This window comes from Bufo gargarizans, chromosome 4 (genome assembly GCF_014858855.1).
Source record: "Bufo gargarizans isolate SCDJY-AF-19 chromosome 4, ASM1485885v1, whole genome shotgun sequence".
Taxonomy (NCBI): Eukaryota; Metazoa; Chordata; class Amphibia; order Anura; family Bufonidae; genus Bufo; species Bufo gargarizans.
In genome coordinates this window covers 443598719-443625611 of record NC_058083.1, presented here as the reverse complement: position 1 = coordinate 443625611, position 26893 = coordinate 443598719, and the positions used below count along the sequence as shown (strand labels likewise).

At 47.6% G+C, this 26893-nt stretch overlaps 1 protein-coding gene across 6 annotated transcripts in view; it reads left to right on the top strand.

Moving 5' to 3' along the window:
• Positions 1-26893, top strand: part of PPP4R3B (protein phosphatase 4 regulatory subunit 3B) — a 48469-nt gene that overhangs the window by 13751 nt on the left and 7825 nt on the right. For 3 of the 6 annotated variants that reach the window (XM_044288789.1, XM_044288788.1, XM_044288791.1), the window contains exons 4-11: positions 416-1039; positions 5928-6005; positions 7595-7711; positions 10336-10452; positions 20894-21043; positions 22569-22671; positions 22957-22998; positions 25368-25526. In XM_044288789.1, the coding sequence (XP_044144724.1) occupies positions 416-1039; positions 5928-6005; positions 7595-7711; positions 10336-10452; positions 20894-21043; positions 22569-22671; positions 22957-22998; positions 25368-25526 (1390 nt within the window). The remainder of the gene's footprint in view (positions 1-415; positions 1040-5927; positions 6006-7594; positions 7712-10335; positions 10453-20893; positions 21044-22568; positions 22672-22956; positions 22999-25367; positions 25527-26893) is intronic. The other 3 variants (XM_044288790.1, XM_044288793.1, XM_044288792.1) reach the window with 1 other exon arrangement.

The window sequence follows — 26893 nt, the reverse complement described above, 5'->3', positions numbered from 1 at the left end:
ACGTGATTGTCGGATTGCCTGACCCATAGACTGCAATGAGTTACCATTGCAGCTAGTGGGGGAATTGCTGAGTTCTATCGAGCTGTGGCACAGGCAGGGATTGATGGGAATTTTGCTATGGCAGGCCTTGGAGCCTTCAGAAAGCCTGAGACTGCCATAGCAACTAAACACCTCACACGATCTTGTTACGGGGGAGCCATTTGGTCAATGGGTCCCAGTAATTGAATGCTCAAATGCTTTTGTCATAAATGACTACGGCATCTGAGGGGTTAGAAGTCTGTGTTTGGCATCGTCGCTGATCATGGATCCTGGCACCAAGCGTCAGGGGGAATAAGCCACCACTAGAAGTGACTTATTTTTTTCCTTTTTGTAAACTTGTTTGTTATTCCCTTTTCATGTATTTTAATATATATAGGTTCAAGGCAAAGACCCCTCTGTGGAAGTCACACAAGACCCGATTGATGAATCGGAAGAAGAACGCTTTGAGGAGATGCCTGACTCAAGCAACTTGATTGATCTTCCCAATTGTGAACTCGGTAAACTTGAAGAGATTGCTGACCTTGTTACCTCAGTCCTATCATCACCTATCCGCAGAGAGAAGCTAGCTCTGGCTCTGGAGAATGAGGGCTATATTAAGAAACTGTTGCAGCTCTTCCAAACCTGCGAGAACCTGGACAACGCAGAAGGTTTGCATCATTTATACGAGATCATACGAGGAATCTTATTTCTCAATAAAGCAACTCTGTTTGAGGTGATGTTTTCGGACGAGTGTATTATGGATGTTGTGGGATGCTTGGAGTACGACCCAGCCTTGGCCCAGCCAAAGAGACATCGTGAATTCTTAACCAAAACTGCAAAGTTTAAGGAAGTAATCCCCATAACAGACTCCGAACTTAGACAAAAGATTCACCAAACGTACAGGGTACAGTACATTCAAGATGTCATCTTGCCTACGCCATCTGTCTTTGAAGACAATTTTCTTTCTACGCTTACATCCTTCATTTTCTTCAACAAAGTGGAGATAGTCAGCATGCTGCAAGTAAGTAATATTCCTGTACTTGGAGGGCGTACATTTTCTTAGTCAAGACTTTTCTACTTTGTTTCCTCACTCAACTTCTCAGAGTTGTCCCCAAATCCAAGCCTCAGTGATGTTTCATCCATATTGACAGGTGGAATGTTCTTGAGGCCTATTTCTTATGTGCTGCTGACAGTAAGTATTTCTGAAAATGTATTTTCCTTTAGGATTCTAGTCTGTGGGGTGGTTATCGTCAGACTCTAAGGGCTGACTCACACAGTCATGGTTGGCCTGGGCAACACGGCCTGTATGTCAGCCACATCTCCTGGGCCAATAGCGGCCCTGCTGACCCGAGCTCTCATCATGTGAGTGCACTGCAGTAGTCCCACGATAAGATGCAGACTGACTATCACAAATTACTATGTCAGTTTGTTGCTGGTCGTGGTTGATCCTTCATGCAGCCGAGACACTGACGGTAGACCACGGTTGTGTGCAGGAGCTTTAAGACGAACACCTTTTAGGGTGGCTCCACATAACACTTTCCCCACTTGTATTGTTTTGTCGATTGCACACTGCAATTCTGCCAGGTCTGAACCCGGTTTTATGGTTGGCACTGCTCTAAGAAAAGACGTTTCTCAGGTGGTGTAGGAGCTTTAAAAGTGAAAATGTTCCTTTTTAGAGTGTATAATGCAGTAGATCAAACCTTATGGGCTGATTAATTTCTTAATATAGTGGTCAGAGCTCCATTTTTATGATGTAGAGCTCCAAAACCGCCCTTTTTAGAGAAGTTATGTAATTCTTGCGGCTGGCTCTGTGGAGAACGTAGACTTGGTGCATTGTAGTGTTTATTCATTAATAACGCCGTATACAGAAAGATCCCCCTGAATGCCCTTTGCCGTCCTCCAACATTGTCATTTAAAGGGATTGTCTCAGCGGACCATCTTGCTAGGGAAGCCTCAGCCACCGAGACATGCATGACTGTCTTTGAAATCTAAGGATGCTGGGCAGAACGAGTGATGCTCATACAGGGCAGATCTTTTTTGTTGTTCATTGTGGGTGCTGGACCCTTAAAGAGTAACTAACTAAACTTTTGTACTAACTTTTAATGTCGTCCCTAACCCCCCCGACATTCAGAGTTCAGATGAGACCCCATGCCTCATATCAGACCCAGCCATGTTTGTGCAGCCCCCAGCCATAGATCACAAAATAAATAAATCACTTACCTCTCCTGCTCTTGGACACGGCCGCTTCTCATTGCCCGCGCTCTGTCTTCCTTCTCCGGCTGTGCTGTGAATAGGCGCGCACAGCTTGAGGGCACAGAGCGCCCTCCCGCTGTGCGCAGCCACTGCACGGCCGAGGACCAGGAAGCAGTGAGTCCTCAGCCGTGTACGGAGTACTTATTTTATGAATGGGGCCGCAGCAGAGCAGGGAGTATAGGCAGGAGCGCTCATTGCTGCTCCTGCCCGTACTCCCTGGACTATTACTACCTGCTGGCATATCACAGGGGTACCCTGTACCCATCTACTATGCCAGGATTAGGTCAGCGGGCTCCTGCTTCTGCCTTCTCTGCTCAGCTAGGAGAACTGCATGTCAGCCGAGGAAGCCCGCTCAGCTAATCCTGGCATAGTAGATGGGTACAGGGTACCCTTGTGATATGCCAGCAGGTTGTAATAGTCCAGGGAGCACGGGCAGGAGCAGCAATGAGCGCTTCTGCCCATACTCCCTGCGCTGCTGCGGCCCCATTCATAAAATAAGTACTCCGTACACGGCTGAGCTGTCAGTGGTGTAGGGAGAACTGAGTTTTAGCGCTCCAGTGAATGGTGCGCTTTAGGGGTCAAAAAGTATGGTAAAAATAGAAAACTAATAAAGTATATTAGAAAAAAGATTTTTTTTTTAGGGGGGGCTACGGACAACATATTAAAAGTTAATACAAAAGTTTAGTTACTCTTTAAGGGGGGGTGGGGGGACACCCTCTTTGATATCTAGAAGCCCAAACTGCGCATTATGGCCAGGGGTTGTCTTCATTAATCTGATTGCCCTTGTACATGTACGGGCGTTCGGGGGGGCTTTAATCATGAGCACTGTAAATGTAAGAGGGGGGGGGGGGGGGAAATCTGCATCTGATGAGATGGAGATATAACCTTTTTTATGCTGAAGTTATTCTGTACAGGTCGTTGGCTAGAATAGGAAAGGAAGTTTAAGGGCCGGTTCACATCACGTCATGCAGCGCATGTTGGAGTGGTGTGGACTCTTCATGTATACATGTGATGTATAGGTGTATAGTGTGACGCTTCCCACCTTCACCACAGTAGATGCCAGTGCTTGGCACTGTCTGGGTTGTCTCCTTCCAGGCACACTGCACCTGTGTAGTAATGGGCATTCCCACCAGTCCTCTCCCCATACTGCTGCCTCATCTGGCCTGGGCACGGGTCTCCAACCCTCCACCCGCATCTTGTTCTTCCTGCCCAGAAACAGAACTGCCACTTGCTCCCAGCCGCCCTACAGAGCTCCAGTGACTAAACTAGCACTAATAGGCATTTCCCATCTATACATTTAGCAGAGCCTGTGAGTGATGGTGGCATCTGTCACCTATAGGCTGTTGTAGCCATAGTTAAAAGTGTAAAGGGCCCCCCCCTCCCACGGTATAGAGCAGCGTCTACTACACCATTCTATTCTTTTATACCAGCTTGTGCTGGCCAGATGGAGGCCAAAGGGGCCCTCTTGGCCTCCGCCTGACTCTGGAGCCCTAAGTACACATGGTCTTGGAGGCTCTGTTACCTGTTTCAAGTATACCATGCCATATATATATATAGTGAGGTGTATGGTATACTTGAAACAGGTGACAGAGCCCCTTTAATAAAAGCCCTGTGCTAGCGGTGGCTCGCCGAAGTTATGAAAAGGCGCCGGCCTCTCCATAACTAAGGCATATCCTGACCTATCCTCAGAACAGCTGATCGTCAGGGTGTCAAACCCCCACTGATCAACTAGTGATGCCTCATCCTGAGGATGTAGGCTGGACAGCATCTTCAAAGCCCCTAGCTCTACTTCTGTTTCCCCTCTGCTCCACTTTTGTTTTATTTGATCTCTATGAAAGTTTTACCCGATTCCACGCAGGGAATGTTATTCTGTCCTAGTGTTCCTGTGTAGATTGAAGGCAGCGCTCTCTGACTGGATTAGTCCTATTTACAACCTTACTTGGTGCTGCTGCATTTTGTTTTTCCATGTAGTCATGAAGGTGGTATGTTATGTATATTAAGAGGTTTTCTGAGGTAAGAGTGTGACACACACCCTGCAGACGTCAGCATGCGGCGGGATTATGTAAGCTGTTGGCTGCGGGGCAGACGGCAATGAGTAACGAGTACTAGTATGTACAGGTAATATTCAGCACTTCTTCCTGCTGCCTCACTGCTGTACACCAGTAAATGGAAGGCCTTCAGTTTTCCTCTTTTGTCAGCTGCTTTTTTAAAATATTTTTGTGGGCAAGATTAAAATTAAGTAGAGGCAATTAGGTGGGTGTTGTTTAAAAAAACAAATAATCGCCACCTTTTGGAAAGTCCTGTTGCCATGACTCCTGTCCCTGCTAGACATGACTTGATGACATGCCATTTCCATTCATGTGACTGCTGCGGCCATGTCACTGCAGAGGCTCTTCTGCCACATGCCATTCTTGCATACATGCACTGCAAAAACGAAAGTTTAAAACTTTTAATAGACTAATTGATAAAAAACTAAAATAAATTGGGGGGCGTTTCCTTTTAGTAATTTTTTTTTTTTGCACGTGCCCGCAGCCTGCCCCCAAAACTGAAGATTCATATTACTCATACCTGCTCCGCACTGCCGCCGCTGTTTTCATTTTCCAGTCCCAACACTGTTTGCATCCTGTGGTGCATAGATGTGGTCCCGTACACTGGCTTCAGCGGTGACGTGGCCACAAAGAACATGTTACCGCTGAAGCCAGTCATTGGCTGGAGCAGTGTATGTGGCCATGCCCATGCACCTCGGGAAAAATAACTATGTGGGGACCAGAGAGACGGAGGGCAAATATGAATCTTCTGTTTCAGGAGACAGCGTGTGGGCACATGCTAAAAAAATCATAATTTCTGGAAAACCCCTTTAAGACTATGGACTCACTTGGGATTATTATTATCATTATTATCGTCATCAACTTTTTTTTTTTCCCCTCTATAGCTTTCATTTTCAGTGCATCTGTGGACTGTTCCTTCTCTCTTCCCAGTGAACCTGTCAAAGCTGCTCTGTTGGCTTGATCTGTAGTCCTTATCTGCCCTTCCCTAACAGCTCATAAACACAGCTATGTTATGAGTTTGATAAAAAAAAAACTTAAATGAGTGCTTATGAGCTGTCAGGAGTTCAGAGATGAGGGCTACACATCGAACCGTCAGAGCAGCTCTCTGACCGATTCACTGGTGATGAAGCAACAGTCTGCAGACACAAACTGAAAGCTGGTGAGGAAAATGTTGTAAATTGTTAGTAAAGACCAATTAAATTATTTTGGCACAAAGAAAAGAATGCAATAATCAATGCCCCCAAAGGTGTCCATGGCCTTTAATGCCTTACAGGATGCAGCAGGTAAGTGGCACCCCCGGTAATATGATGATATGACGCTATCCAGCGTCCATGAGCTTAGGAGATTTAGAAGAGACATTATTTTCTAGGCCACTAGTGCTATGAGGGCACAAGGTGTCGGTGGAAGTTAGAGGTGGACATGGCCTCTTGTACTCTGCCCGGGGTGAAGAATTCTGAGATGAGAACCTGGTGGAGTCCTCACACTGTACGACTGCCTGGCTACAGTCACTGATGAGGTGTTTGCCTTGCGTCACCACCGGCTGTAGAATTGCCTGGTTTATCTTTGTATCACTTGAGTAACAGGTTTTGACATATTTGTTTACTACAGGAGGATGAAAAGTTTTTGTCCGAAGTTTTTGCGCAGTTGACCGACGAAGCCACGGATGATGATAAAAGACGGGAATTGGTAAGAGGTGTTCCCAGATTCCACGTGCCTATTTAACGACACTGACCACCTATCTTAAGGACCACCAATATGTGACTTTGCAACAGCCTTTAAGAGGCTGTATTGTGTAGCACATTGGCTCAGATTTACTAATAATAAAGATGGCGTCTTCTTAGACTGGCCGTCTAGACCTGCAGCAGTTTTATCACAGGGGCTCAGGCTGGAGGATAAATGTGGAACCCTAGGGCTTTCCGTTCACTTGGCCTGCTGCTGGGGCAAAGCTTGAAGGGGTTGTCTGGGCTCCAGATATTAATGAGTAGGTTATCAATATTAGATTGGCGACACCCCTTCCGATTAGCTATTTGAAGGGTCTGTGCGACCACTGCGTCCTCGTCTGTGTTTACCTTCACGACGTCTCCCTTGTAGCGGTGCAATTACAGCTCTTCCCATTCCAGTGAGGAGAGAAAGCTGTAATTCCACAGCACCGCCGCTACAAGGGAGGCAGCATATGCAGGTTATCACTGAGGAGGAGTCACCAATAAGAACCTCACATCATACAGACGTTAATGGGCCTAACAAAAAAACTACCTAACCTAGACAAACTATGGCAACCTCAGCGAGTGTATATATAGAAATCCGCACAAATATTAAAATGGATAGCACAACAAAAAAACAAGGGAAAGAAGGAAAATGGCCAATATTACTGCTAAAGGCATAGAGCCACCGCTGAGTGGGAACAACAAGACCATAGATATTGTACATTATAGTAATGTTGTCCAGTGCTGATGCAAACATTCTCTATCAGCCTTAACGAATAGAAATACAGCGACAGGGACATAAAAGTAATATAATTATTAGCTGGACTTCCACAATACAGAGTGGTACAAAAGAGCTAGAATCGCATATTCCAAGCTAGTCCATAAAGAGTCCAGAGCACCAGCGATATTAAGTGTCCATACACATTATAGAAAATGGTCGGTTCCATTCGGTGAAGAGATGCCTCTGGCTGAGAAGGTCGCAGAAGCACCACAGTAGTCAGACCTCTGCCGATCTGATGTTGGTGACCTGTCTATAGGTCACCAGCAGCCTGTTCCATAGTGACTCTGATCGCATTGTGCACCCTACAGGTATAGAAAAAGTAATGCTTCAGTTGGAATAAATGGTGTAATAAAAATCCCCCAAAATTCAATTTGGAGTATGTCCCTGCACACTCTGCCACTATCCAATCAGCGCTGCCCATGTTGGGCTGTGCAGGGCCACACCCTTAACCGGTAAAGCCCATCTTAGCCTTTATTGCCGACAGCTAGCACCACTAGGAGACGACACTAGGCTGAAAAGTTAGTTTCTCCCCTGCAGGCTTTACCCCCTCCAGCATGGAGAGAGAGAAACTCTGTTTTTAGCTTAGTGTCGCAGGAGACAGACCTCCCTGCTTTGCAGGGCATCATGCTTTATTATTTTCCCTTTTAGGTTATGGAAAGCAGAGTAGCCTGGCTACTCGGTCTACCCAGGGAGCGAGTCCGGTGTCCGGTCTTCCTCACCGGCCGACCTCCCCCCAAGAAGAAAACTCTTCACCCTTCCATATAAACTCAGTTTTGTTTTTGTTTTTTCAGGTCAATTTTTTTAAGGAATTCTGTGCGTTTTCACAGACATTACAACCTCAAAATAGAGATGCTTTTTTCAAAACTTTGGCAAATCTAGGAATTCTTCCTGCCCTTGAAATAGTCATGGTAGGTAATGCAGTCGGTCACATTTTCTTTATTGCATGTGCTGCTTTGGGTTTTCTGCTGGTAACTCTCTATGGTTAAGGCTGGGTTCACACCTGAGCGTTTTACAGCGCGTTCCTACGCGCTGTAAAACGCTCAACAAGGAGAAACCAATGATTCCCTATGGGAATGGTTCACACTTGGGCGTTTTACAGCGCGTACGATCGCGCTGTAAAACGCCCGACGCTCCAAAAAGTACATGAGCGACTTTTGGGGCGTTTGTGGCCATAGGACACTGTAGTGAATCACACAAACGCGCGTCAAACGCGCGTTTACTATTACAAAAACGCGCATAAAAATCCTCTGGATTGTTTCCGTATCAGATTGGGGAGGTTATTCCCGAGACGTAGAGGCTGGGCGCTTTGGGAGTGCCGCAACCTCTTCCTAGGCTATGTTACGTCACTGTACATCGGTCACTTAGCCTAGTTGCAGCTTAGCCCCATTCATGTCAGTGGGGCTGAGCTGCAATACCAGACACTGCCAAGAATACTATGTACAGCGCTGTGCTTGGAAAGCTGCCAGGAGCCCGCAGAGCTCCCATGTGCAATGACTGATTCCTGAAATGGCTGATCGGCAATAGGACAGCTGAGGATGGGGCATCATTATCTATTCCAGGATAACCCGTTGAAAGGGGTTGACTGGGTTCAGAGCTGAGCCCGGTGACGTCGCCTGCACTAATGGACACACTTTAGCACCGCTCTAGTCTGTAAAACGGCTAGGGCAGCGCTAAAGCCCACCCATCAGTGTCGGTGACGTTACCAGGAACACTGCTAGGCTGAGGCCTCCGCCCGGCAGTGTAAAAAAATGTAAACAATAAAGCCCTTGCCCTGCGTGATACTGCGCAGGGCAAGGGAGAGCATCTGAGCATGAAATGTGTCAATACTCGTCTCAGAGGGCCTGAGTGATGTGGATTTTAAGTTGTTGCTTCCAGGTTATCTGTAAGGCATCCTATGATTTAATTAGGAGCTGTCCCAGAATTACAACTCATCACCTGTTCACTGTGTAGGCGAATAGTATACGTTGGTCTGAAACGGCCCTTTTGCTACCGAGGTTGTTTGGTAGCCAGGATTCTTGTCAGTTTGGACAAATGTATTTACCTAAATTGCAAAATAAATAAAAATTCTACTTGCGCCCCATATATTTTCTAAAAGTAGAACCCTGCCACGTTCTCAAAATGCCACTCGGCACCCACGGACATCTTCATTCAGCACAGACATGTCACATTATAGCCACCAGCTAATATCCAGAGTAACCTCAATGTGCAGCATGGCCATCAGCTAGACGGACTGGGAGTATCTCAGTAAGATCCTGGTAGGTTGTCACGGGTATCTGGAGCCATGCTGACTGTAGTGCATCCCACAGCTGCTGGGGGGCGCATGGGGGATGATCCGTAGATCGATCACGACGAGCGAGGGTTCAAGTCTGAGGAAGTCTTGGCCATCCTCTTCCATCCATTGTCATTTTACGGCCCCAAAATACCTCCGGCGACTGCTTAGTGTCATGTTCCTTCTTTGCTCGCTGTGTGAACTGCTACTTGTAGCTGTGGAGGTTGTCCGCTTGCGAATGTTGAATTGAATAGAGCACGTCTGCAGCGTCCAAACTGAACAACTGCAGCAGAAACTGTCAGAATCCGCCATATGAACGGGCCCGAACGGTAAAATGCAAGTTAATTGAAGTTTATAAAAACCCCATTCACACACCGCAGATTTCATACTTTGCAGTGCAGGGTGCAAAACATGCATGTGACACATGTATATTGGTGGCTTGGAATTGTCCACCTTCTATGAACTTGGCCTTTTAAAGGGATTGTCTGGAAATGCCTAAATGAAAGTAGTTGTCCACTTCTTATTTTATTGATGACCTACCCTCAGAATCGCACTTGCGCTCTGGCTGTCATGTCTTTGCAGCTTCTTTGCTTCCTCCGTGGTCACCGGCTCTGACGCAGCGAGGGACTGGCTTTAGCAGTGATGTGTCCACAGGACAGAAGTCTCAGCTAAAGCCGGTGATAAGCTGCAGCGGAGAAGGAAGTAAACAGGCTGTAGATTGGAAGCCAGCCCGCAGGACCGGACCAGCTGAGGGCATCAGTTGAAAGTTGGGTACAACCCCTTTAATGGTCGTCTTGTTGAGGCTACTTTTACACTAGCGTTTTCAGTTCCGCTATTGAGATCCGTCATAGGACTGAACTAAACGGAATGCACCAAAATGCATTCCATTCCGTTAGGTTGTGATCGCTTCGCAGTCTGCAATGTGGTGCGGAGCAAGACGTATCCGTCCTGGCACACAATGTAAGTCAATAAGAACGGTCTGTTTTCTCTTGACACAATAGAAAACGGATCCGTCCCCCATTGACTTTCAATGGTGTTCATGACGGATCAGTCATGGCTATAGAAGACATAATACAACAGGATCCGTTCATGACGGATGCATGCGGTTGTATTATTGTAACGGAAGTGTTTTTTGCCGATCCATGACTGATCCGCAAAAAACGTAAATGTGAAAGTAGCCATTTCCAACACATGTTGTAAGTTCTTTGTGATAATATTCTCTTTGTATTTAATGTCTGTGTTCTATTCACCTGCTCTTTTCAGGGTATGGACGACTTACAAGTTCGAGCTGCTGCCACAGATATATTTTCATATCTGGTAGAATTTAGTCCATCCATGGTGCGGGAGTTTGTGATGCAGGAAGCTCAGCAGAGTGACGATGTAAGTACTCCACATACACCCTGCCTCGTCTTTTCTGGTTACTACTTCTCTTGTAGATCACTGCTTGTTTCATTTTTATCGAGCGTCCATCCCTAAGAAAACAGACTCCTTCAAGGCATTCTGTCCATGTAACTTAAAGGATGATCCCCGTCTCAGCCGTTCATTGCTGAGATCGAAATAACCCTCATAAGCGACTGCCGGAGCTGGGTTGTTATCGAACAGCCGAGCGGGCTGCGCTATGCTCATTCCGTAACTCCTATAGCAGGAAATGGGAGCTTTTGTAAACGCCCCGGCCGCCATTTAGGAAGATGATTCCAATATCTCACCCAATGTGTAGTATACACGTCAGCCATAACATTAACACCACTGACAGGTTAACACCTTCACATCCAGGCCATTTCCCCCTTCCTGACCAGGCCTAATTTAGCAAATCTGACATGTTTCACTTTATGTGGTAATAACTTTGGAACGCTTTTACTTATCCAAGCCATTCTGATTTTGTTTTCTCGTGACACATTGTACTTCATGACAGAGGTAAATGTGAGTCGATATATTTCACCTTTATTTATAAAATAATCCCAAATTTTAAATCAGAAAGTGATACCTCATAAAATATTTCTTAACATTTCCCATATGTCTACTTTACTTTATGTTGGCATCATTTTGGAAATGTCATTTTATTTTTTTAGGACGTTAGAAGGCTTAGAATTGTAGAAGCAATTCTTAAAATATTTAAGAAAATTTCCAAAACCCACTTTTTAAGGACCAGTTCAGGTCTGTAGTCACTTTGTGGGGTTTACATAGTGGAAACCCCCTTAAATGATCCCATTGTAGAAACTACACCCCTCAAGTTACTCAAAACTGATTTTACAAACTGTTAACCCTTTTAGATGTTCCACAAGAATTAAAGGAAAATGGAGATGACATTCCTAAATTCCACTTTTTGGGCAGATTTTCCATTTTAATCCATTTTTCTTTAACACGTTGAGGGTTAACGGCCAAAGAAAACTCAATATTTATTACCCTGATTCTGCGTTTTACAGAAACACCCCACATGTGGTCGTAAACCGATGTAAGGGCACATGGCAGGGCGCAGAAGAAAAGGAGCGCTGTATGGTTTTTTGGAAGGCAGATTTACCTGCACCCTTACAGTAGAAACTCCCAAAAAGTGACCCCATTTTGGAAACTAGGGGATAAGGTGCCAGTTTTATTGGTACTAATTTGGTGTACATATAATTTTTAATTGCTCTAAATTACATTTTTTGTGAGGCAAGGTAACCAAAAAATTGCTGTTTTGGCACAGTTATCTTTTACAACATTCATCTGACAGGGTAGATCATGTGCTATTTTTATAGACCAAGTCGTTACGGACACTGATATCGAATATGCCTACTTTGTTTCAGTTTTACATAATAAAGCTTTTTTGAAAAAAAAAATAATTGTCTCCATTTTCTGAACGCTATATTTTTTTTATTTTTCTGCTGATCGTCTGGTGCAGGGGCTTGTATTTTGCAGAAAGAGTTGAAGTTTTTATCGGTACCATTTTCTCGCCCAATTTCCTTGGGGGACACAGAAGACCTTGGGTATAGCTCATCTCCATAGGAGGCGTGACACTAAGTGAGAACTGTTAAGCCCCTCCTCCACAGCTATACCCTCAGCCTGGAGAGAGAGACTGCCAGTTTTTGCTTAGTGTCCAAGGAGGCAAGACACTCCCTGCTACTGCAGGGCTGTTTTTCTCCTGTTTGGTTTTTAGTTTTGATTTTTGCTTTTTTCTTTTTCTTCAGATCATCAGGGACAACAGAGACGCACTAGACCTCTCTGTTTCTCCCGGGGTCGAGCTGCGCCAGTGCCGGTCATCCGCACTGCTGCCTCCCCCACAGAAGGCAAGGTGGACCAGGGCAGCCCAGCTCCCCTGCATCCCGCCAGCGCAAGGGTCGCCTGCACGCCAAGTCCCTCTTCCAGCGTCCTGCCACTACGGTGCCAGTAGCTGAAGGGGCGACCCTGCTGGAACGGACCGAGGGTGAAGACGGCTGTGGTAAGAGAGAGGCTTCTCCAGCCCTACGTTCCCCTCATTCCCTCCCCGGTCTCCTGCGTGCTGGACCCCCATACTGGTCCCTGCTGGACCTAGGCTGGCCCCTGAGGTGTCGTTGGGAACAGCCATTTTTCTGGCTCCAGGGCTGTCTCTCATATCCAGCTGTTGCCCAATAATCATATAGCCCCACACCACCACCATACTGGTGACCGCGGGGCGACTATACACTGCCCCTTCATAGGGCATTGCACAGGGGTGAGCAATGGATTGCTGTGGAGGAATTCTGCTTTAGGACCGGAGACCCGCTCCTAGCTGCCTCTGACACAGGGGTTATGCCGGCCCTCCCCCTTACCGGTCGCAGATTCAGTACAGGGGGCCCGCGCTGACTGCCCTGTCCCTCCTCCACGGGCGCCTGGTCCGTTAGGGCAGGGGGTGCAGTGCTGGACTTCAGGCCCCCCCCCCCCCCGCCCTCCTTACCGGTGTCTAGGGCCAAGGGCCCGCTCCAGAAGCTGCCGGACGCAAGGCCCTCACGGCCTGCATGTACTGAGCGCGATGCTCCAGCAGGCCCCGGCTGTCTGTTGAGGCTTCCGGTCGGCCGGGAGCCGCAAACTTTTGACCCAGGCTTCGGCCTGCTCGGCCGCAATCCGGCCCTTTCGGCCGCAATCCGGCCCTTTGTCTCTGCAGGCCCGCGGGGTGGGCACCCGCGGCCGTTAGTGCATGCGTCAGCCGGCTCCCTCCCGGTCCCGGCCGGGTGCCGCAAACTTTTGACCCAGGCTTCGGCCTGCACGGCCGCAATCCGGCCCTTTGTCTCTGCCGGTCCGCGGGGTGGGCACCCGCGGCCGTTAGTGCATGCGTCAGCCGGCTCCCTCCCGGTCCCGGCCGACCGCCGGTACTCCCGGTCGGCCGGGCGCCGCGAAAATCTAGGCCCCGGCTTCACGGCCTACTAGGCCGCAAACTTCCAGCCTCGGTTGGAGGGGGCGGGAACTTCTCGCGGCGCGAATTCTTCCCGCCTGGAGGTCCCCCGCCCCCAGGGGATCGCAGCGCCGCCCCCTAGGCCGGATGTTTGTTAACCTGTTGGGTACCGGCCGCCAGGGGCCGGCTCCCATCTAGAGGACACCCTCTATGTTCTGGGCTTCCTGGTGGGCCTGTATGAGATTGTGCCCCTGTATGGTGGCCCCTTTTTTTGCCTCAGAGTGGCTGTGTTTTAAAAAAAAAAAAAAAAAAAGAATAATGAAGTTAATAAATAACGGAATGGTTGCGCAGGACGCTGCAGCCTGATGCAGTAGTGCTGGCCGCACGCTATGCCCCCCTTCCGTAGGCGGCATGTTGCGATCCTCGGCTGCGGTTCTGGCCAGCTACATGTTCCCCTTCTAGGCGGACCCTTGCCATCTCCCGGGATACGGCGCTGACCAAAGGCAGGCGCCCCGTCTATAGGCAGAACGTCGCCTCTCCTGTTACAGGTTGGCCATGTGCATCACTCTCACTGGATTTAATGCCGGACAGGTGCATGACCCCCTTCTGGGGCAGAAGAATTGCACTCTCACCGGATACGGTGCTGGCCATGTGCACGACCCCCCTCCTTGAGGAGCGCGGCACTCTCACTGGATTCCTGCCGGCCGTGTGTGTAAACCCCTTCCATGGCGGTACGCTGCACTCTCACTGGGTTCGCTGTCGGCCATGGGTATAAAACATGTGCACGTCCCCCTTCCATATGCGGAACACTGCACTCATTGGATTCACTGCCGGCCATGTGCACGTCCCCCTTCCATAAGCGGAACGCTGCACTCTCATTGGTTTCGCTGCCGGCCTTGAGCATGCCTCCTTCTCTCGGGCGGCATACATACTCTTGGGGGTGTTCTCTCGCGGTAGGTTGCTGGCCACGTGCTTGACCCCCTTCCATGGCGGGGTGCTTGCACTCTCACCGGATCCGCTGCCAGCCATAGGCATGGCCCCCCCCCCCCCCCCTTCCTTGGGCGGTGGACCGCACTCTCGCTGGCTTTGCTGCCGGCATGGGCATGCCTCCTCTCCTCAGGCGACATACATGCACCTTCACTGACGGTGTTTGTTCTTGCGCCAGTACGTTGCTGGCCATGTGCATGGCCCCGTCCGTGGCGGGGTGCTCGCGCTCTCCTGGGATGCGATGCTGCCATGTGCGGTTCATTGCACCCTCACCGAATACGTTGCTGGCCAGGAGCATGGCCCTCTAAACATGGGTGCGCTGCTTGCACTCCCTTTGGAAACGGTGCTGGCCTTGTGCATGACCACTTCTCATTCCGTGGGCGGTAATTTGCGCGCTCATGAGATTCGCGGCTGTCCTTCTATATGCTGTACTGGACGTTCCCCTTTCATTGGCGAACTACTCGTTGCACTCTCACAAAATTCGGTGTTGGGTGGATTATTGCACAATAATTTAATGCCAGGATAATCCTGTGCATGCCCTTCCCCCTTCACTAGGTCCTTTGGTGCGGGCCTTTGCACTCTTGCCGTCTGCAGAGTTTGCCAGGTGCCTTTCTCTCCCCTTTTCTGGGCGGACTGCTTGCGTTCCATAGCATGCCCCCTGTACTAGCCTTGTGCATAACTCCCTTTCGGGTTGCACTTTGCACTTCCATGGATACTGTGGGATGCTTGGCTGTGCGCTCTGTGCGTTGTTTGGGCCGTGTTTGCCTTCTCCTCCCGTGGGTGGGTTGGCCTTCTCGCTGCCTGCGGTTTGCTAGTACGTATGCCTCCCTTCCTCCTGCGACATACCTTTTTCTCTTGGGGTGAGGCTGCTTGTCGCTAGCTTTGCACTCTTTTCTGAGGAGGTCATTCTGTCCACCTGTATGAGCCTAAGGTGTTGTCCAACACACAACAAATGAATGCCCAATGTATTCACCGCTGTATACCTTGTATATATGTAGACGGGCTCTGCTGGCTCGCTACTGCACCGAGCTGGGTGGCACTCATTCTCTGGTGTGGTCCCGTTGTGACTGCACCAGCCATGTTCATTGGCCCTTCCACCTGGGGAGTGTTCGGGGTACCTTGATGCGTACCCGTTCGTCCTCCCGTGACATTGCTTCCCCGCGCAAGCCGTCGGGTCGAGAGCGTTGTCTTTGGCGCCTTCTGCACTTCAGTCTGATCTGCTACCAGGAACAGACCGCTCCTCTCGGGTAGGTCACCCAACTTCTCTTGGGTGCTCGTCTATCCAGGTCTGAGGGACCTCCACTTTTGGGTTCTTCAGGGTTTTCGCCTTCTGCGAGGCGATGTGCAGGTCGTCTCACAGAGTAGCAGGTATTCGGCTTTTGAACTGTCCTGTGGCTTCCCTGTTTGCCATTCCTCCTTTCGGGTTGGAGGGTGTTATGCCGGCCTCTGTCTCGACTGCTTTTCCTCGCCGGCTCGGTCGTTTTGGCTTCCTCTCTGAGTTTGTCACTCCGAGGTGGCTTCTGCACCGGCCAGGCCTCAGAGGCTGTTTCGTCATTGCCCCCTCCCCTTCGGGGGTGAGCATGGTTGTTCACTTGGATGGTTCCGGTGTTACTTGTGGTCTCGTACCGTCTCCCTCGTTTTCGCTGGCAGTACTAGCTGTGTGCCTGTTTGCCAGGCCTATTGCGTTCTGTCCTCCCGCTGGGTGCAGATTGCCTTTCCATTCTGGGCATATGGTCCTGCTGGACTTACCTTTTCGGTAACTTGGGAGGACTACCCTTCGGTCACGGTTGTCCTTGACTTTCCCTCACCAGGACTGTAGAACTCCTTCCTGTGGTGGCTACGTCGACTTGGACTTTGGCCTGTCTTGTCCTGGCATCTGTCGGCTGCTGGGCGGACCCTTCCGGTTTCTTCCGTCTGTCCTTCTGCTCACCCACTCCGGTTGGATACGGGACTATGTTGTTCGGGGGCCGACGGGAGTTTTCTTCCGACCCTTGGGCCGTGTTACTGGTCTGCGCCTGATCACATTGGGTTTTTTTCCCGCTTGCCAGGCGATTCCTGCGAGCGCGCTAGTGTTCGCTCCCGACTGTGCTTCGTCCAGGTTCGGTTGTCGGACTTAGGGTTCTTGACTAGGTTTTGTGGTAAGTGGGGCATTCCCCCACTCTGCTTTTCTCTCCCTTGGTTCTGTCTTTCTCTAGTCCGGCCTGGCCCTGGGACTGGGGCTCTGTTACTGAAGTGTCAAGTGTCGGCGCTGTCCTTCCCCTTGCAGCGTTTTCTGGCCCTCCTGGGCCTGTCATGACCTTCTTCCACAGAGTGGCTCTTTGGTTCCTCTGTACCGTTCCCTGGTACCGCCCTGGGAACTACACACTGAGCTCTTGGCGCTCCCCTTCTTTCCCTTGGTGCCGTTGTAGAAGTTCTCCCTACTCCTGCTGTCCTGTACAGTTGTGTTTTCTGTTGCCATCATGTCTGACGGGTGCCTGATGGGTGGCCCTTCGTGTTCTGTGCCCTCTGTCCTTTTCCAGGACGGGGCTGTTTCTCCATCCCGTCCCTTCCTTCTGAGGGTGGTATCTGCCTTCTTATCTACGAGGCTTTGGTCATCCCCTTCCCGTCTCCGGGAACGGGCGCTTCACCGCTTGGAGATTGTTTGGGTTTGCAGTTGTTACTTGGAGATCTCCGGCTCTTGTCGGCGTTCGGTCTCTTGTGTTTCCAGGATGTCCGCGCAAAGGGTTGACGGCCTCCAGGGTGGCTTTCCTTCGCTCTCTGTGTCTATTGCTGTGGTTACCGCACCAAGGGCAGGGTTCTGCTTTTGGTGTCACCGTTCATTTCACCAGAGCGGTCGGTGCCTCCTGGGCCGGAGGCATAAGGCTTCGGCCATGCTTTTGTGCAAGGCGGTCGCTGGTCTTCCTTGCGCACCTTACTGGGTTCTACAGGGTGCGCACTGGGGCTTCGGCGTCTGCTGCCCTGGGCCGCCTGGTCTGCAGGCGGCGGTTTCTTGATGCCTTCGGGTGCTTTGCCTTGGTGCTGTGGTCCCTCCCCTCTTGGACTGCTATTGAACGTCCCAAGGTCTTCTGTGTCCCCCAAGGAAATTGGGCGAGAAAACGAGATTTTTGTATAACTTACCAGTAAAATCTCTTTCTCGCTCTTTCCTTGGGGGACACAGCACCCACCCATTCTTTGTTTCCGAGTTGTTTTACCCGTTGGGTAGTTGGCTTGTTGGTTCCACTTTTGGACTTTGCCTTTTCTCACTACTTGGACACGCAACTGGCAGTCTCTCTCTCCAGGCTGAGGGTATAGCTGTGGAGGAGGGGCTTAACAGTTCTCACTTAGTGTCACGCCTCCTATGGAGATGAGCTATACCCAAGGTCTTCTGTGTCCCCCAAGGAAAGAGCGAGAAAGAGATTTTACTGGTAAGTTATACAAAAATCTCGTTTTTGGGTACATATGAATGATCAAAAAAAAACATTTCACTTTATGGGGCAAGGTGACCCAAAAATTGGTGGTTTTAGCACAGTGTTTTATTTTTTATTTATATTTTCTCCATACGTTCACCTGAGGGGTTAGGTCATGTGACATTTTGTAGAGCAGATCGTTATGGACGTGGAGATACCGAATATGTATACTTGTTAGTTTTACACAAATATTTTTTAAACCAAAAGAAATGATGTTTTAGTGTCAATAGTCTGAGGGCCATAGCTTTTTTATTTTTTGACCGATTGTCTTAAATTGGGTCTCATTTTTTGCATGATGAGGTGACTGTTTTATTGCTACTATTTTGGGGAGCATACGCCTTTTTGATCGCTTGGTGTTGCACTTTGTGATGTTAGGTGACAAAGTTTTTCTGGCACTGTTTTTATTTTTTTATGGTGTTCACCTGAGGGGCTAGGTCATGTGATATTTTTTATAAAGCAGTTTTTTACGGATGCGGCTATACCTAATGTACTTTTTATTTTTTGTATTTCACTTTAACACAATAATAGCATTTTTGAAACAAAAACAATGTTTTAATGTCTCCATGTTCTGAGAGCTATAGCTTTTTTTTTTTTTTTTTTTGGATGAGGCGACGGTTTTATGTCCCATTTATTTTGTGGGACATATGCTTTTTTTGATCACTTGGAGTTGCACTTTGTGATGTAAGGTGACAAAAATGGCTTTTTATTTTTTATAGTGTCTATCGGACAGGGTGGATCATGTTATATATTTATAGAGCTGATCGTTACGGACGCGGCAATACCAAATGTCTATTTTATTCTATTTTGAAATTATATATTTTTTTTATTACTTAATTGGGGGATTTTTATTTTTTTCCCATGTGAAACCACGTTTTCAGTAATCAGTATTGCTGCCCCTACACTTTACACACATACAAATAGAGTGGCAGTTACACTTTTAAGTGAAGAACATGTTAATCTCCTTTATTAATCAATGCTGTAAGGGGTGCGTAAGGATCTCAGTGACTTTGACACAGACCAGTTTGTGAAGTCTAGATCAGGGCAAAATGGCAACTCGCGTGTAATTCACCTGGTGTGTGGTAGTAAGTTCCTACCAAAAGTGGACCAAGGAAGGACAACCGGGCAACACAGTTATGCGCTCTGATCAGTGATGCATTTTGGGAGCAAAGTTTAGTCCAGTCTGGTCTGATCCAGCAGAAGCACGATGGAGTACAGATTTCTGGAAAAGTTAATGTTGGCTTTGAAAAAAAGGTGTTGCGCTACCATTGCTGCTTGGTATGGGACTGTGTAGCTGCAGACCAGCCAGAATGCCCACTCTGACCTCTACACTGACTGAAGCACCTACAGTGGGAATGTGAGCATCATAGATGGACCATGGAGGAACTTTAAAGGTGACCTAATCTTAGAAAGAACATTCTCTTTTGCAGACTGCTGGGTGCATGTGCTAAAAGAGATGCTACCGGTATACTTTGTAGAGAGAGTGTGATGATCTGGTCAATGTTCTGCTGAGAGGTCTCAGTTCCTGACACTCCTGTGGATATAGCTTTGACATGTGCATTTTGACAGGGACGAGAAGATAGACAGTAGAAACCAGGAGATGTCGCGCTGCGCTGGGACCCGCAGTGCGGCAGGAAGTAATCGCACAGATATACATCTATGTCAACAATCAGTTGGGGGCGGTAGGAGCCATGCAGCAGTGTAAAAACATCGGGGGAACCTTGACTCGGGTAGTAATAGTGGGAAAAAATATATATAATTTTGATCCCAGACAACCTCTAAGTAATTGGTTCCAGAGCCCCAACATGTCATCCAAAATAAAACTATTAAGATTTTTTTTTTTTTTTAATAAGCAGATAAAACGAGTCCTTACATAAAACAGGAATAGATGCTAACTAGCAACTCGTACAGCTATTTTACCAGAGAAGTGACCTTGATTGGTTGGATCTGAGTCTGAGCCATTGTATGATGAGTCAACGTTCAACTTACCATGGGTCAGGAGAGACCATTGTATTTTGACAATATTGTATCCTGAGGCCTCTGTATCTTGAAGGACCCCTGTATTGTGCCAGACATAAGTGTAACGTTTTGGAGCAAAGAAAAGTGTGACCCAAAGGCTCTAAAGGGGTAGTCTCATCTCGGACAATGCGGTCATATCTCTAGGATATGCCCCCATTGTCTTATAGGTGTGGGGAGCGCACCGCTCATTCACTTCTATGGGCCTGACAAATAGCCGAGCCAGCTCAGCTACTTTCAGTGGCACCCTAGAAAAGGAATGTGCATGCGCAGTGCACCCTCCACCAATTTTGGGGCCCTGTTCCTGATACAGGTGCGGTTCCTTACTAACGATATGCCCCATTGTCTAAGGTGGATTTAGACAAACCAATCGTCCAGATTATCAAGAATGACCGTTCAGGCCATGTAAATGTGCCGTTAATCACCCGATGAACGAGCCAAACGCTCGTTCATTGGGTGATCCTGACGTTTGTGCGGGCACCACCAATCATTGCTTCTGGACAGCGGATCGTGCTGTGTAAACAGCAATCTGCTGCCCAGAAACAATGATTCGGTATGGGGACGAGGGATCGCTACAGCCAACTGTTCGGAAGGAACCCCACAATCAGCCCGTCTGAACCCGCCTTTATACTGAGACAAAACGTGCGCATGGAGTTGATGAATGCAGCCTTCTTTTTCTTTACATAAAGGGGTTAAGTAAAAATTGGGCAGCCCCTGTCAGTGAGAATCGATACTTGCTCCAGTGCGGCTGCCCTCCTGTTCCTGGCTGCAGTGGTGAATTTCCATGCACACAGGTCACCATGCAGCCAGCCACTGGTCTCAGCAGTACATGGGATGTCTGCACTGGAAGAAGAAAGGGGTGAGGATTGAGTCTCTTGGGATTTCACCAGAATGAAACTTTGGGGCTCAGTTCTCATTCCTTGCTTTGCCATTGCGGAAATGTGAAAGGATTAGGGCAGACTGTCTGTGCTCTTGTGCACGTCTCGGAGGTACAGCTAGCGCTCTGCGTTCAGGCGTGTTACTGTAACGTTTTTTTTCTTCTTTGTCACAGGACATTCTGTTAATAAATGTTGTGATCGAGCAAATGATTTGTGATACGGACCCGGAGCTTGGAGGAGCGGTTCAGCTGATGGGACTTCTGCGGACTCTGATAGACCCTGAGAACATGTTAGCGACAGCTAATGTAAGAACATGCAAATGGGTAAAAGCATCATTTATTTTTATTTTTTTCAGTTTTTGTACATGTGCAGTGCAGACATGTGTGGTAACACTCACTGGACTAAAAGCTACATATGGCGGTTTAGAAGTATTTTAGCATATATATTCAGGAATTTCAGAAGCCACCAGTGTCACATGATGGTAACCTCCTTATGGAGTTTTCCAGTACTTATTGTTAGGACAGGGCATCCATATCAGATTGGCGGGTGTCCACCATCCCAGACGATCCGTTATTTGGTGCAAGAAATACAGTACATATATATTAGTTTAGGCTACTTTCACACTGGCGTTTTGGCTTTCCGTTTGTGAGATCCGCTCAGGGCTCTCACAAGCGGTCCAAAACGGATCAGTTTTGCCCTAATGCATTCTGAATGGATAAGGATCCGCTCAGAATGCATCAGTTTGGCTCCGATCTGTCTCCATTCCGCTCTGGAGGCTGCCTGCAGATTTTTGCTGTCCGTCTGACGAAACTGAGCCAAACGAAGCCGTCCTGGCACGCAATAGAAAACTGATCCGTCCCCCTTTGACTTTCAATGGAGTTCATGACGGATCAGTCTTGGCTATAGAAGACCTAATACAACCGGATCCGTTCATGATGGATGCGTGCGGTTGTATTATGGTAATGGGAGTGATTTTTGCAGATCCATGACTGATCCACAAAAATTCTAGTAGAAACTAGTGTTTATTGTAGTTTCTACAATAAATTCTCTGCTCTTTCTGAGCTCAGTAGCTAATTGGGCAGTCGTCTTACCAGTGATGGGTAACATTCCCTGTAGAAGTGTCTACACAGAGGTGTTAGTCATTGATTTTAATGTAAGAATTACGGGTTTTGATTGGGTTTTTCTCCCCAGCACTATATACCAGTCTGATCAGCTCCTTCTCTAGAACATGCATTTTGTGGTGACTGGTTCTGTAGAGATATATATTTATTCGGTTTCATTTACCATGTCATGTATTGCAAAACGCAATGAAGATACTTTGTGGTGTGAAATTTAGAAAATGTCACTGTTCTTAGTGTTGCCTATGTGATAAAAATGATTAACCTTATTCTGAGGGTCAGGAGGAGCTGAGCAGATTGATGTATATTTTTGTGGGAAAAGATTCAGTAATACCTGTAACTTCTACATTTGTCTCCTGCTTTTTCCACTTCCTGTGAACAGATATCGGTACGAGATGACACAATGTAAGTGCATATATACAGTAGACGTCAGTCACTGACAGGCTGCAGAAATGTAGAAGTTGCTGGTTATGCTGAATCTTTTTTTGTGACAGTTCCTGTTTTAAATGAAATATATTGCAGAATGATTACATATGGGGGGGGGGGGGGGGTGCAAGTATATACTAAACTGACATGTCAGGAGTGGTTAGAGGGCCTCTTTAACCTTCCGTGCAGATGACGCACAATGCAGGATATCACCACGATACTGTAGAAGGATGGGCTTCATGATCATCTTGGTTCAGTATCGATTGCTGTATGTGCTTATTTTTATTTATTTTTTGTCTTGCAGAAAACGGAAAAAAGCGAGTTTCTGAATTTCTTCTACAACCATTGTATGCAAGTTCTCACTGCGCCTCTCCTGGCAAACACCTCTGAAGACAAACCGGATAAGGGTATGCTAGCGGCATATGCCCAAATATGTGTGTAGGCTTACAACAGATGAAATGAGTCTGTGTGTGTTTTTCTATTCGGTTATATGACCAAATAAATAGAATAACTGGTCTTGTTTCACTGGACCCTCATCTGTCTATGCTAATTTAGAAAATGTAGGGTTGGGTTATTAAGACGAGCAATCATATGCCCTTCTCAAACTGAAGAAAATTGAAGTAAAATATGCCACATGTATATAGCGGAGCATGTCTTAATAAAAAATTTTTATTTTGGTTCTTTTCCCTCAGATTCTAGTATTGGACCCAGTACGGGCAGCACCATTTGTCCAGGTAAGTGTATTTTCTGTCTGTTAGAGAGACCAGCGTTAAATTGTCCCTGCCCCCCACCATCACTAGAACAAGGAGACAGAGCACCCCGCAGGCGGTGTGTTTTTCAAAAGAAGCCAGAGAGACCAATTCCACCTAATTAACAAAAATACCATTACCAATAAAACCGCGTGTCCTGCGTTCTATATTTCCAAGACCTTCATCTAACATCTAGAACTGGGATATTTGCCGCAAAAAAGCCACTAAAACTGCAAGAGTAGAAAAACGGCAGCAAAAAATGTGTCAAAGAACCTTAAAGGGAGTCTTTCACCTAACATGACCATTATAGAACACTAACCCCATGATCTGCATTATAGTCCCCATATGTGAATGCTACTTATCGTATAGCTGTCTGTCGCTTATTTTCACTAAAAAACACTTTTTTTTTATTCAATATGTAAATTGGGTTCTAAAGGTGCCCAGGGACAGCATGCAAGCGGGCAGTGCCCAGGCCTTTCGTCGCATTTCATCTAAAACCTCTCCCCTTTCACCCCTCTGGCCCGCCCTAGGTTCTTCAGAAATCCAGCGCCAGTGCCGTTCACAAGATTCGCCGTGCCTGCACACTTCATTCCCTATTATGGGCAGAGGCACAAGGCCGGCTAGATGTACGGGCCGGCACATGCACATTAAACGCTCTTGTGCCTCTGCCCATAATGGGGAATGAAGTGCGCAGATGCGGCGAATCTTGTGAATGGCGCTGGATTTCTGAAGAACCTAGGGCGGGCCAGAGGGGTGAAAGGGGAGGGGTTTCATATGAAATGCGACTAGAGGCCTGGGCAGCGGCTGCTTGAACGCCGCCCCTGGGCACCTTTTAGAACCTTAATTAACTTATTGAATAAAAGTGGGTTTTTTTTTTTTGTTTGTTTGTTTTTTGCAAAAATACGTGACTGACAGTTATACGGTAAGTAGCATTCCAATATGGGGACTATAATGCAGATCATGGGGTTAGTGTTCTATAATGGTCGGTTTAGGTGAAAGACTCCCTTTTAATACTGGTTTCACACTTGAAAAAAATGGCACCCCCTCAAAAAAAAGCCTAAATTTCATGCCGCTTCTTTTAAAGCCTAAAAGCGCTAGGAAAAAAAAGGTGGCAGCGCCTTAAATCCTGACAGGACTCGTATGAGCAACAGTGGAGTGCCCCCAGCTCTGCCTTTAGTAGTGTGTGTGTATAAGGAGAGAAGGCCGTAAGTCACTGGACGCTTGCTGTCGCTCCTAGGAGTCCTGACAGAATTGACTTTTTACTCAGAAATCCTCCTAATCCAATAAGCCTATGTATCGCCGCTTCCCAGTATCTGCCCCTCTTTCATTTCCTGCAGTCGTATAGGGCAGCAGATCACCTGACCTGTTCGCTTACAGTAGTTTCATTTTTAGTAAGGCTACAGACGCACACAACCGTATGTATTTTGCAGTCCGCAAAATGTGGATCTGCAAAAAATACGGATGACGTACGTTTGGCATCTGTGTCCACGTGGAGTTTTGTGCCAGTGAAATTGGATGGAGTAGTTGCTAAGAATTGCACCTGATTTAGTATAAGACACCCCCCCCCCCCCAAGGGGCACTAGGCATTTTCCGACTGTTTGATTTTCCTGCTGGGAGCAGCTGTGCATGTGCGCCAGTAACCTCCTGGTTATGCAGACGTATACAGCAAAATCTTATTCCTGATTAGGTTTGCAACCCTTTTTATTGCGGTGGTTTCCATGTTGTATAGGTATTTTAAGTTGCAGTTTGACACAAATGGTCATTTAAACTAATGAATTTTCTTCATAGTAAAGTACAATACTTAAGAACTAATTTTCCATCCCCCAGGCTGATATTTGGTGAGCATTTTTGGGCCTTTTTGGCCCCTGCACCATCATAGGTATATGAAATGTGCGGCTTTTCCCTGCTGCCACCACTAGAGGACGCCTGCTGATTCTTGCTGCGCTCTCTGTTTGTAATATAGAGCTCAACCTCCCCTATAAGAGATATTAGGAATGTAACTGGCACAATTTTTGTTACCCCTAAAAACGTAATGGTTGTCAGTCGCATGCATTCTAGAAGGAAAATTCCCATGTTGTATACCTGCATAGGCTGGGTGCATGTACATCAGTTTCCGGATAGGATTTTTTTTTTTTTTTTTTTGCATAGCTGGGATTAACTGATAGATATGTAGCGCACAGGTCCGGCATCTGTAGACTGATGGCACTGGAGGGAAGAATGCTACATGCAGAGTTTTTCTGTCCAGCGCTATGAATATGAACAATGCAATACAGACCTATGGGGTCAGTTCCAGCTAACCTCCCTCTGGCGTTCTCTGTGCGTTGTCGGCTGACGTTTTCTCTTCTGCATTTCAGATAACTATCAGACGGCTCAGCTGCTGGCGTTAATTTTGGAGCTGTTGACGTTCTGTGTGGAGCATCATACGTACCACATCAAAAACTACATCATGAACAAGGATTTGCTCCGTCGAGTGTTAATACTAATGAACTCCAAGCATACTTTTTTAGCACTTTGTAAGTCCCTTTCTACTTTATGAATATTTTGATGCCCTTCATACTAAGGCAGGACTGTTATACAGCAGGAGACCAGTGTCTTAAAGGGCTTGTCCAGCCCCTTTCTCCCATCTAATCAGACATGTTGGGTGAGGAGAAACACTGCTGAACACAGGTCAGGTCATCAATATCAGATTGGTGTGGGTCCGACTTCCTGGACTCACCTGGTCGGCTGTTTGAAGAGGCAGCGGTGAGCTCTTTGGTCCCTTCACAACGGAACTGAGCTGGGCCTAGGTCATGTGACCGATGTATGGTGACATCACTGACCTAGGAAGAGGCTTGAGCACTATGGCCTCTTCCAACAGCTGATCAGCAGGGGTCCCAGAAGTTGGACCCTCACAGGTCTGATATTGATGACCTTTCCTTAGGATAGGTCATCAATAGCAAACTCCCAGATAACCCCTTTAATGGAACACATGCACAATATTTGCAGGGTTATGGACGGTTGCCTTGACCGCTGTCCTGGAGCAGCATTGGTAGATCTGATGTCTGATTAGACAGGAGAAAGGGACTAGACAACCCCTTTAAGGCCTTATGCGCACGGCCGTTGGTGCATTGCATTAAGGATGTGGACTCATTCACTTGAATAGGTTCGTAATCCAGAAGGTGTGGTGCGAAACGGAAGCAGTACGAGCATGCGCTACTTTTTTTGTGGTGCAGACATTAGGATGCTAATTGGGGGACCCCATCGAAGTAAACGGGTCAGCGTCCATAGACGGCAGCCACATGGTTGGTGCCTGTGCATTGCCGACTGCAATTTGCGGTCCGCAGCACTAGCAAGGCTGGCACACATTTGTGTGCATGAGGCCTAAGTCACGAGCACTGCACACACTGGGGTTAAACGTAGGTAATAGGCTGGAGACTGGTTCCTTGTTTGATGGAGGAGTCCCTATTTGTTCTAGATCAGGGATCCAGCTGTTCTGAAATTGCAACTCTCAGAATCCTCTGTTCACTTGTGTGAGTTACAAGAACAGCCAAGCAAGTGTAAATGCTAGGAAGAGTAGTTCAAACGGCAGCTGGAGTGCCTAAGGTTGCCGACCCCTCTTCTAGTCCCTAGCCAGCCGCTTCTCTGGCAGCATAGCAAGGAACCTGCAACATGTTCAATATTCTGGTCATCTGGTGTCCATCTTGGCAAGTGTTGACTCTGCTGACTGACAAGTTCCTCCTCGCAATGCGCTTCCCACATAGCCCTCTTACCTAGATGCCATTATGGGGTTGGCAACCTCCACCACGCCAGCTGTTTGAAAACTACGGTTCCCTGCATGCACACTTGCTCGTTTCTTCTCAGAACTCCCAAAGGATTTTAATGGAGCATGTTGGGAGTTGAA